The sequence below is a fragment of the Varanus komodoensis genome, unplaced genomic scaffold, assembly GCF_004798865.1.
Source record: "Varanus komodoensis strain SLA01 unplaced genomic scaffold, ASM479886v1 scaffold7_3, whole genome shotgun sequence".
Classification (NCBI taxonomy): Eukaryota; Metazoa; Chordata; class Lepidosauria; order Squamata; family Varanidae; genus Varanus; species Varanus komodoensis.
In genome coordinates this window covers 22,497,885-22,510,295 of record NW_025336480.1, presented here as the reverse complement: position 1 = coordinate 22,510,295, position 12,411 = coordinate 22,497,885, and the positions used below count along the sequence as shown (strand labels likewise).

Below are 12,411 nucleotides of genomic sequence, written 5' to 3'. Positions count from 1 at the left end.
TTAACCTCCACCAACCCATCTAAATCTCTCAGCAGCCTCCTCCATTTTACAGCCAGTTATTCCTCTACGTCCCCCCCCCGAACCTCCGCCTCTTGGCCTGGGTGACGTCACACGCACGCTCCCCTTCGTTCCTCGGCGTATGCAAATACGGCCCCTGGTTAGCGCCGTCAAATTTGCCCGGATGTTGGAAGCGCCTCCCCTTTGCTGTCGATCGCGATTTCGCGTTCCCTCCGCTTGGCTTTTCCTCCCCCTCCCCTTTCATGAGGCTGCGGGTCAGCGCGAGCCACTGCAGTGAAACCGTCGGCAACCGACACAAGCTGCTCGAGCCCCGTAGTAAATAACAGCCAAGCCCGGACGCAGGAGCTGCGGCAGAGCCTCACGGAAGGAAGGAGGAAGGAAGGGAGCGAGCGAGCAGAGAGGTGCGCGCGCTGCGGCTGCGGCGGCGGCGGGAGAAGAGGAGGAGGAGGAGGCCGGCACTCGGCGGTGGATTCAGCTGCGGGAAGGCTCTCGACACCCACCCGCCACCATGGTAAGGAAGTGTCGCCTCGCGTCCCCCCATCAGAGGCCCGGCGGAACGCAGCGCCCCCGACCCGGAGCGGGGAGAAGGCGGATTCTTCCTCCCCCCAGGAAAGGAAGGCAGCGAAGTCTCCCTCCAGCGTATTTATTTTTACGCCCACAGAAATTACGGGCGCAGTTTTCTCCGCCCTCCCTTTCTGTCAGGCCTGCGTGGAGTGCCGAGACCCTCTGTATAAGGCTTTTCTTCTCACGCCCCCCCCCCCCGGCAGCCCCTTCTCCCATAGTTCCCCACAAGCTTAGTGACGTCCTTTTCACATCCTCCCCGGTCCCCTCAGAGACGGTCTCTCTTTCCCCGCAACTCTCCTCCCCAGGGACCGCATGCGTTTTCTTTTCCCCTTACTAAAATTGGCTTCCCGCTTTTCCGGTAGTTGCCTTTACCCAGCGGTGACCTCTTCCCCGCAGTGCCCCACCCCTAGCAAGGAATCGTCTTTTCATTAGCCCCTTTTCACGCAGTAGATTTCTTCCTCCCCATCCACATTCTTTTAAGCACCCTGCTTTTCTGTTCTGAACTCCTCCTCATCTCCATATGAAAAAAATCCTGCGAATTCTCTTCATCCCACGCAGCTTCTTTTGCGTATTCACGTTGCTTCCTACAGCACCCCTCTGCAACCTTTTCTACCTAGAACAGTTCCTTGTCTCCTACTATGAGCTCTTTCTTCTCTCCTCCGTTATTCTCCCATAGGAATATATAATGCTGTATGTCGCATAAGGAGAACATGCTTCTCTGTTTTGTGCTAACTAGTCTGGAATAACAGCTGCTCTGTGAGTGGTTTTTGGGAATCACAATCACAGTGTATAGACCTCTGTATTTAACGGATAAATATGGTTAGAAGTAATTGGAAAACATTGCATTTTGGGAAAGGGAAAGTATTTTAAACCACTATGACTAGTAGTAAAAGTGTTGGATAATGGGTAAATCATTCTAAAGGGATAACCTTCTTAGGTTCTTGGTAGTAGAAAATTGGCTTGCGGCACCTTATGGATATAAACATTTATTATGGCATAAGCTTTCATGGACTCTAGTCCACTTCATCAGAAAGGTAACTAAAGCTGCAATCCTGTGCAACATTTATGTGGAAATAGGTCATAGTAAGTATAGACTGATTTCAAATAAACATGCATTGTCCTATGCATTTGTATTAACTGGTCTTGACTATACTCACATGCAGCACACTACTGTGATGTTTCCTTGCAAGAAGTCATGTTGTGTTCATTGGGACTTGCTTTGAAGTAAATATGTATAGGATCCTGCCTGCCATCCTGTTTTACCCTATGGCCATCCCGGATTCTGCAGTATTCACTAGTAGCCACTAGCACTATTCTATGTGAATCCCCACATATTGAAAGCTGCCTTGAATTCAAGTTTCATTGCTGCTGTATTTATATTTTTTTCTAGTGGCCCTTACTTTCTGCCTTTGATATCTATGTCCCCTGGGCAATTTCTTTCTCTTAATATCCTCTCCCACTTGCCTACCAGTCATCATCTTTCATTTGCTCCACCTTCCACATACTCCTATCAGAAAGGTCATCCTTCACTCCAGTAAAAATAAAGGCATTCAGGTGTTTTGCAGAGGGTCTTTTCTTCTGGGCTTACTGTTAAAGTAGGCTACTCTTTCCCTTAGTAACCTAGTCAGAATTCTTCTAATGCTATAGTGCCCAACAAAACAAAAACATTTTTGCTCAGCCCCATTTTTTCAGTGAATTGTAAAATAAAGAAGCCTTCCCTTCCACTAATCTTGTGTTAGGTGCCAGTAATCATCTGTTTTAGTACCTGAGTTATCCATTTTCCAGCAAAGGAATATAAGTGGTCTCCTCCCCTGAACTCTTTAGTCTCTTGAGTGAGACTTGAATTTGTCATCCCCACCACCACCCAAATGCATAAAAGGCAATATTTTAATATATGTTTGGTTGTAGGGTGCTGGTTTTGTGGTGGCTCTTTACTGTGGTGGCTCTTTACTTTGTATTTAAATGCAGCATTGACTATTGCAGGAGACTGCCTCATACTTTGTATTAGGGGAAGTTAACTTTGCATTAGGACAGCCAAGATTGATGATAGCCATTCAGTGGATAAGAAAGAAGAGGCAGAAAGGAGCTGCCTGGCTAAAAACTATGGCAATTAAAATTTGTCATTCACTGCTATGTAATTAATCTAGTGATAGTACTCCTGTAGTATTTTATGTCAACACTAGGGGTGTCTCCTGCTTGCAGCTCCTTCCAAGAATCAACGCCCTTTTGCACAAACATTTATGTTAGCATAAATTATCTATTAACTTTCCTTTTGTAACAAAGCATTGCATTTATTTAGTAAATTAATAGTAAACTAGTGTACTGTGTGTTTCATCATAACTTAATTGTTTAAAGTTTTAACCTTTCTAACTTGACATGTACTTTTTTGTTTTTTATTTTTTTAAAAATGGGGGAATGTAGTTCATGGAGCAACTTTGTGGGGAGACACTCTGAATATTAAGAATGCAGTTATAGTTATACTGTGTGTTAAATGTATGTGTCAGAGAAATTGGCAGTTTAAAGGCTACCTTTGTTACAAAATGAGCCTTAAATAGAAAGCATTAAAAGAATATAATAGTCACAAACTGTAACAAGGTCCAGTATATTGCACTCTGCTTTATTACTGAAAACAAAACTAAGATTTCATTCTTGAATATGCCTGCTTAAAAGAAAGTTTCATCATAATCAGATTCATTTCTGAGTAAATCTGGTTTGGAGAGAGTGACAAGATTGAGGAAAAATAATACTTTTAGGCAGATCTTCAGTAAATTCAAGAAAATTAAGGACAGTACATCATCTTGAGAATTTTTGTGTATAAACTTCTTAATATTTTATGAAACCACCTTTATTGAGGAGGTATATGTGCTACTGCATAAATTTCTAAATTTCTTTAATTTTGTTCAGGTGGTGATCAGTCTGGGTAAGAGTTCGATAGAGTAAACTATGTGAAGCTTATAGTCTCAACCAGATTGACCAGTAAAGTTCCATATGTAAAGCCTAATATTTGTCTCCATAGTAAGATCTGCAGGCATATAGGCCTTATTTTCAAAGTTAAGTGCATCCTGGGGCTGTGAATGGTGCAGTTTTTACCTGTAAAACAGAACTTCTTGCCCCATCACAGCCTGCTTTTTGGGGAATAAAAGAATTAAGCATGCCTGGTTGAGCCAAACTAGCATTATACTTTCACTGTTTGTTGCAGCTTCAGTACTAATGAAAGAATAAAAGCCACTTAAGGCATTCTGTGTACAGCTGGTGGCCATGGCCCATTTTTTTGAGAACTGTGCACTAAATATGTGTATTTCTCTGTATTTTTACAGGTGAGTTGTGTTTCACAAACTTGGTCATGTAAGGCCTTTTTGTAGGTTTGTTTTTGTGTGTATAGAGAAAATGTAGGCTTTTTTGCAGCACCTTTTTATTTCTGTAGGTAGAATATATGCTCCATCACTCTGGTTTTAGTGGTCAAAGTTTCTTCTGAATAAAGCCTTCAAACTTGTTACTGTCTTCTGCTCTTGCTGGCATCTGCATGTTTTCTGTGATATAACTAGTATTAAGTGATAACCCTTTAGTTTCTTCTGAAGCTTTCCAGTAATAAAATTCTGCAGAGATTATGTATTCCTCCATTTCTTTGTAGGAATGCTTATCCAGGCCTACTTCACAAACCCAAAAAACTAAACTTATTTTATTAACTACAATTATATCCCACTCCTTTCTCACAATAAATATATTGGAAGCTATGTTTTCCCCTCCCTTGTGCTAAAGTATACATCCAGTGAGCTTTAAAGGTAAGGGTGGGAGGAAAAGTGTTCAGTAGCAGGGAGAATGTTTCTCACACTGCCTTAGTGATGCTATTGTTCTTCTTCCCACCATGTCTGTTATAAGATGACATACGAAATTGCAGATTTGCCATGTTAAAGTCTTATAATTAAAGGAATATTGGACATATGTGATTGTGGAAGACCTGGCTGCATTGAAAGGTCCTTCATTATTTATGTTTATCTAAATAACTGATACCATTAGAACTTATAGTTGATTCCATAAAATGAGGTTTTTTATAATTAAAAAAAACCCTTAATATATTCATGGTGGGGGGGAGTGAAGTAACTTCTACTGCATTTTTGCAGGATCAAAAAATGATGACATATGCCAGAATATACTTTGGCATACATAGTAAATGATCGGAAGTAAATAATTTCAGTATCAGTAATAGGATTTTTAAAAGATAAAAGGCTATACTTTGAATTGAACTAGTAATAACCAAATTTGTTGCACATGTGTGGTAACTAAGTGCATTTAAATTCTTGTGGCATGGCAATAGGTTAGGTTCCAATTGCACGCTATTGATAAAGGTTTGTATTTAGTTATTCATTAATGTTCTGGTAAGGTATCTAGCTATTGTCTGTTCTTTTGATAGTTGGCCCTGTTATGTATAAGTTGTTACAATTATTTTTTAATATGAACTTGGGTGGTGAAGCACCTATTCTGGAAGTGAAAGAGCACAACTCAACAAGGGTAGTTACTGCATACTCAAGGAATATCTTAGATATGTGGAAATATATTGGTTATGGAACACATACCTGTAAGGTTCCAGGATTTACAGAATATTAATGGCACTTAGGCCAGTAGTGGTGAGCCAGTGTGATGGAGCGGTTAAGAGCACAGCACTGAGACTCAGGCAATGTGAATTCCAGTCCCCACTAAGCCTGGAGCCAATTGGGAGACTTTGGGCCAGTCACAGACTGTCAGCCCAAGCTACCTTACAGGGTAGTTATTGTGGGGATAAGATGGAGAGTAGGAAGAGGATGATGATGTAAACCACTTTTGAGTTCTTCAAAAGAAAAAAATGGTGGGATATAAATTGAATAAATAAAAACATGGAAAAGGGGAAGGGTCTAAAGTAGAGGTACAACTTGTGACCCATCTGATATTTTGTCCTACAACTTTCATCACCCCTAACCAGCATAGCCAGTGATGAGAGGTGATGGGAATAAGATTCTAACAATCCCTGGAAGGTTCCTGAATTTAGATCTATGGCAAAAATGAGTTGAAACATGGCAATGTTGGATATAGTGGGAGGGAAATGATCTGTTTAGTGTCCTAATAGGTTGTGGGGTGGTGATAAGGGTTTGTAGGGCATATATGTTATGAAGTTAACAAACACATAACTGCATGTATTATATTTTCCACAAATGATTGCTTATACACTTGAGGTACATTAAACAAGCAATTTATAGAACAGTGGCATTTTTACAGTGGTATTTTATATAAACTTGGAAAACTATGGAGAAAAAAACTTTCTGGGAATTAGACTATTGAATTCACTTGGCTTGCATTACAACCATGGGTTAAACAAGCCTGCTTGGCTTGTTTACACTGTGATGCAGACTGGGCAACATTTATCTCATCACCCACTCAACCATAACTTGTGTCATCTCAATGTGGGTGGCATGGTTTTTGGAACAGGAAATAACCAGCCCATGCTATTGATCAAACAAATGACACCCAGCATGCACTGTTGGCTAAACAATCCACTGTGGCTTGTTTAACACACTTTGATTGTTCAAATTTCTCCTTACATTTTAGAAGTACTAGAGCAATATTTTTATAGGGAGTTAGGCTTTATCTGCTGTAATTTGTGTAGATGGTGAACTACTATAGAGCTGGTTACAGTCATCAAAGGTATATCTAACCTAAGTCCTGAGTATGGTTTGAAGGCAAATAAGGTATCTCCATGTTGAAGCTATGCAGATTTGAGGCTGGCCTGAGCTTGGAGGGAAGATTACCTGGGAACCACATGTAGCCACCTTGAGTTTCACAATAGGAGGCTGATGGACTATAAATATTAAAATTGATTTAAACATCTGGTATGTTATACTCTTGAAAGTTTGACTATGAAACAGAAAATTCAGCATTTAAAAACTTAGTCACATCAGCTATCCTAATGGTGAAATTTTTTACTTGTCACATCATCTGATTAGTTAGAGGAGTTTATTGATCTGAAGCTAGTTAAAAGTGACCATCCTGGTTATAGACCTTTAGATACCCTTTTCCTCAAAGCCATTTGGGGCTGTAAGCAGAGAAAGCTAGCTGTTTTAAAGAAGAGCAGTGCACTCTTTGATGACAGATAATCTTTAGCACAGCTTCAGGATGTTTTCAAGCTAATTTGTTTCTAAAGAAATGCAGCATTCCTTGGTAATTGGAAATGCCAATTACATTGATGCAGAAACTTGGGGGTTCAGAAATAATGTGTGAAAAAGGGGTTGGATTCCAAGATTTATACCTGAGTCTTTGAAATAGAACTTGAATTATTTCCTAACGTCAGTTATCCCAATGAGTTGACACTAGAGGCTTCACAAATATTCTCAGTCCAGCATAATAAAAATAAGCCTTTCTTAATGATACAGTTTCAGGGTTCTATTGATGTTTGGAACACTAGCAGTGAGAGTTCTTAAATAACCTTACTTAGCCTGCTGAAAATTGCTTGGACTGGCATAGCATTTGTATGTAGAAGGAGGACGGAGGGTGTGGAAGCATGTGAGCCTAAGGCCTTCTGAGTCTCATTCTCATAATAGGAAACTATGGTTTCCTGTCATGTCTGAATCAAGCTAGTTAGTTCTGGTGCCTGTGCATGCATGAGTAGTAAAGCAGTAGTACAATCAATGTAGAGGATAACATGTGGTTCAAAACCAAGAAAGCAGAAACTAGTCACACTGTGTGACAGTCAGTAGTGAGTTACACGCGCAGACATTTGTGTCACATTTTCCTAAGTCAGAGTGCAGCAATTTCATGTTCAGTGGTCCAGGAGTTCCAAGGTGGTCAGCACAAACAGGGATCAGACAGAAGACAGAGGGCAACAAGGTTCTAAGCAGCAGGCAGTTCAGAAAGATTCACTTTAGGAAGCAGTCCAGTAGCAAGGCAAAAGAAACTGGATTCAGAAAGGTCTGGTCAATGTTGTTTCCAGCAGCTCTTATCCTTCCATCACTGTTTTCATGCAGAGGCTGTCAGAGCCATACCCTAACCTCAGTTGTTAGTGACTACAGTTTTAAAGGTCCCCCTTGGGAACAAGTCTCTTATGGTGCAAGCAGGGAAGGTGGCTACAAGGGAAGTGCCTTCTCAACTGTGGCATCCTGTCTGTGGAGCCAGTTCTACAAGGAGGCATGCCTGGTGCCAACCCTATATACATTTTGGTGTCAGGTTAAAAAATTATTATTCTCCCATTATTTTAATTGTTGAATAGGATGTTTTGTTTTTATATTGGTTTTCATTCATTTGATGATTGGTGCTGTGGATTAGTTGTTATATTGTCGTTTATCTGTTTAATTGCTGTTTATTATATTTGAACTTTTATGATTGTGTTATTGATATGCAATGTTTTCTTTTAATGTTTGGACTGATTATGCACCATTCTGAGAATTTTCCCTATAGAATGGTATATAAAAGTTAAAAATAAGTAAGAAGACTTTTTCTCACAAAGAAGCCTTTCATTCATTCTAGCACTTTTTCTTATTTTGTTTTGTTTTCAGGCAATGTCTCTTTTAAGGGCTTAGGGCATGAGTCCTCAAACTATAACCCGGGGGCTGGATCTGGCCCGCCATGCCCATTTGGATCCGCTGCTCGCACGCACGCTACTGCCCACCTCGCCCCGCGCACGGGGAGGCAATGGTTTGCTCACTTGGAGAAAACGATCTCCAAGCGAGCAAGCTGCTCTCATGCGCCTGCCTCACGGTGCATGCCCACCCTTGCCTTGCCTCCCCTTGCTGCACACCTTGCCTCAGCGAGCGCGCCTGCACACACCTCCCCCGCCCCCTCGCCAGTCCACACGCACCGCTGGCACCACCTTTCTGGCCCATGCCCAGCACTGGCACCTTTCAGCTGGCCCCTGGTGAAAAAGTTTGAGGACCCCTGGCTTAGGGGTTTCTCTGCCTGTACCTTTGAAGGGAGAGTCTTTTTCCTTCACAGGAGGGCAGGGGGATACTTTCCTAATCTGGTGGCAGAGCATGGGCATTGATGATTCTTCCTCCTCTAGCTTTTCCTCCTGGGTATGACAATGTATACCTTGGGAGTTGCTCTTCCCATTTTCCCTTTGTGTATATACCAAATCTACCCTGGAGGATCTCCGGACCCAATTCATTCTAGTAACAGGGTTGGTTTCACTGGTGAATGTGGAAGGAATGACATGGTTAGGTGCAGCCTATTGCAATGCTGTCCCTATATCTTTATATTAAATAAATTATGTATTAAACACAGTCCATAAATGATTGATTTTTTGTGATCTGCCACTTAAAGTAAGTAGCAAACACAAACTTGCTTGACATTTCTTAGAAAACATAGCAATACCAGATATTACCAAAAGCTAAAATTATTAGACTACTTTCAGATATTTAAAAAGCTTGGGTTTTCAGTCTTTATCCAGGTTTGCATGGGGTTATTCTGTCTTAAGGAGAATGACATTTGTTTTTTGAGATTTGTTGTTATATGTTTACTAATCAATAAACTTTGAAGGAATATTAATTGGAAAACTCTTAAGGATAATTCAAGTACCTTCTTAGATAAAGAAATAAGTAAAATTGGCAAACAAGATGTATTTTCTATGATGTATTCTATGGCCCATCATTTCACATTGAATTGTAATTAAGCCTTCAAAAATACTCAAATATTTTTATGAACACGGTAGGATGAATATAAGTTGAGTAAAAATAGTTCCAGTTTTTAAATATTATCTTTGGTGTAATAGTGAAATCAGAATAGTCAAAGCAGGTAACCACTAGATTTTCTAGGAAAACCCCATGGTGTATTAAATCAGATCTTGCATAGACTTCAGCTCTTTTGGTGGAATAGATGGCCATGTTTCTGCCTCATGCTTTTCTTAAGATTTCAATCCTACCAGCACTGAGCATAGTTTGAACTCTATTTCTTCTGTGTGCTTTGATAATACTTAACAGTCCAGAAACAGTTTGACAGCCCTTTAGCATGGTTAGCTTCACATACAAACCTTGCTTATAAACCTTTCTGTATGACCTTTTCCTGAAATCATTGCAGCTGTTTGTGTGAAAAATCAGCCTGCCATGAGTTATTTAACCGTGGTGAATGTCTGTGGTGAGATCAGCTGCCATTTTGAATAAGTAATCCTTGCTCAGGGTTTGTTTCATGTAGACCAGGGGTCTCAAACTCAACTTACCTGGGGGCCGCTGGAAGTAGAGTCTGGGTGAGGCTGGGCCGCATCAAGCATTCCACCACCGCGGTGGTGGTGGGCCGCTCATCCCGCCGCTGGCCCGTGCCCCACCCATCCCGGCAATTGGCCTGCGGGCCATGAGTTTGAGACCCCTGATGTAGACCCAGTGAGCATGGTTCACCTGTTTGCACAACATGACAGTCCTCAATTTGGGGATTGCCTATACTAGTCATAGTTTGAATAAATAAAACTGTGATTTCTACTTACCTGTCCTGTTCCAGAGGTAAGTGTTTCCACTTACTTCCAGTTACTGTATATATCTGCATATAAGATGACCCTCAAAAATGAAAATAGCAAAACAGAAATCAGTGGTTGTCTTACATGACCCACATATATAAACAGCACAAAATAGTAACCTCTTCTTATATACTGCAACAGCATGTCTAACAAGCGAATAGGAAGTATGTTTCAGAAAAATGCTGTATGTATTGGCGCATAAGGCAACTTGCATATATCAGCATATAAGATAACCCTTGAAGCCAAAATTAGCAAAGCAAAATTTAGGAGGGGGGCATCTTGTACACCCAACATATGACAGACACCAAAAAAATAGAGCAAATTATCGACCTAGCCGTAAATGCTGGTATATATGGTGTTTTAAGAAATGCTGTCTCCCCTTTGTGCTAGTGGTGGGCCCCACTGCTGCTCCTTAAGTGTAGTTAGTGGACAGAGATCATTTATGGTATTGTGGTGGTGGTTTGGTCTTTGCAGGAAAGCAATAGTTGTTCAAGGATAGGCTAGACATGCACATGATAGACATGACATGAGTGGAGCTGACTGGAGCCGGAGGTCAGACTAGATGGCCTGGGAGACCCCTTCTGACTCAATCAGTTTCTATGTTTCAAATGATCCTTTGCAGTGAACTTTTGGGAGAGTTTAGCCTGTGCTCCTGTGATCAGAATTTTCTTCAAAACATTGTAGCCTGTACATACATTTCTTAGTATAAGTCCTTGTAATAGGCTTTCTTGTGTGTTTAAATGCCCAAATTAACATTATTGAATGGGGTTTTTGTCTTAAGAAAATGATAGTATAAATTGTGAGCTTTATGTGAGCTTCCTAGACAAATAGTACAACCAGCTGCACTGGATTGTTACGTTTGGATAATTAATAAATTGAAAATGTAAAATTAACACTTTCAGATGGTATAAGTTGTTTGTATGTACTGTGGCAATTTCATCTTGATAATATAGATGAAATTTCTTTATTGACTTAATGATTTATTTATCAGGTACAGACTAGTTTCACATGGCACAACAACCCACTGTGGGTAAATAGCCATCCTGACCACTAGTGACTCGTTCTAGTGGCTGTTGGACCCACAGTGGGTTGATACGTTATCTAATCCTGGCACATGAACGTCTGGAAGCTGTGAGCTGTTGAGTTTCCTTACTCTTCTTCCAATCACAAATCCTTTTGCAGTCCCCCCCACCTTTTGAGATCACTTTTTTGAAGTGACAGCCTGTGATAGCTACTCAAAAGTGACCAAATGGAAAGTAGTTTGCCTTTTTTGCACCAGAAATGTGCACAGATATTTTGTTAGTTTTCAAGATAAAATTTCCTCTGTGCTTAGTCTAGAAAGCAACAGAAAGATTAATGGCATAGCTTTTAATTAATTGGCCTATTAAGATTGCCACAAAGTTGAGTGAGGGTATTCTATGGGTAGAAGATTTTGGAGCAATTATTTTACCTATATTAGGAATGATCAGATTACTTGCAAAATGCATAGTATGTGAAAGAGAAGTAATAAGCTTTCTTTCGAGGAAAAATCCTGTTGACATAAGACCCATTTTTTGAATTAGGATCAGGCAGCAGGAGTACTGCACATTTTATATAGGAAAAATACCTTTAATAATTTCTTGGGATTATATTTAATATAAAATTAAAACAAATAGAAATTTGCCCTGTTTTCAACATTATCAAGTATTTGCTACATAAATCTAGTTTCCCAGATAATTGGATTATACAGTGTTTAATAATTTATTGCATGTATAGTAGATGGACTATAGTGTGCCAAACCAAGGTGAAGTTGGGCAGGGGCTTAAAATTGTTAGGATGTGATGTTTGAATATTTATGCCAGCAACCCAGTGGCTCAATACAACATACAAAATGTAGGCCAGTAGATCAGCACTGTATTATGCAATATTATATGTATTATATAAGTACTTGTATTATACCAGTGTAATAAAATGGACTTGCAACTAAAACAAAAACAAGACAAACTTTCCCTTTATTATTAGCCAGTAATAGCAAATATAAAAAGGAAAGGTCTAGAGGACTAAATTGTACTTTCAAAGGAGTAAGAATACAGTTCTATAGAAACTACACATGGTATTGCCTTGGAACAAAGATTGCTGTAGGAAATGATCCTCAGCTTTCCTCAAGGCCAGGGAGGAACTTTCAGATTTTAAGAATTTGACCAAAAACCTATAATTTGGGTTAGGTGTAAATAATTTTCATAGGGATTTATGTTTCTTTTTTTGTATTACAAAGAAGTCCTCAGTTAATGCCTTAGTGTTCAGGAGCCTGCCTCCAGACACTTGCCTACCTAAATCTATGAATGTTACTAGTTTTATGGTTCCATTAGTTGCCTCAAAGGATA

General features: G+C 40.1%; 1 protein-coding gene across 1 annotated transcript in view; it reads left to right on the top strand.

The window, feature by feature from the left end:
* The first annotated feature begins 206 nt into the window (after positions 1 to 206).
* PPP3R1 (protein phosphatase 3 regulatory subunit B, alpha) overlaps positions 207 to 12,411 on the top strand; it is a 50,124-nt gene continuing 37,919 nt past the window's right edge. Inside the window, exon 1 of the mRNA XM_044454707.1 lies at positions 207 to 529. Coding sequence (XP_044310642.1) covers positions 527 to 529 — 3 coding nt within the window. The 5' untranslated portion in view covers positions 207 to 526. The remainder of the gene's footprint in view (positions 530 to 12,411) is intronic.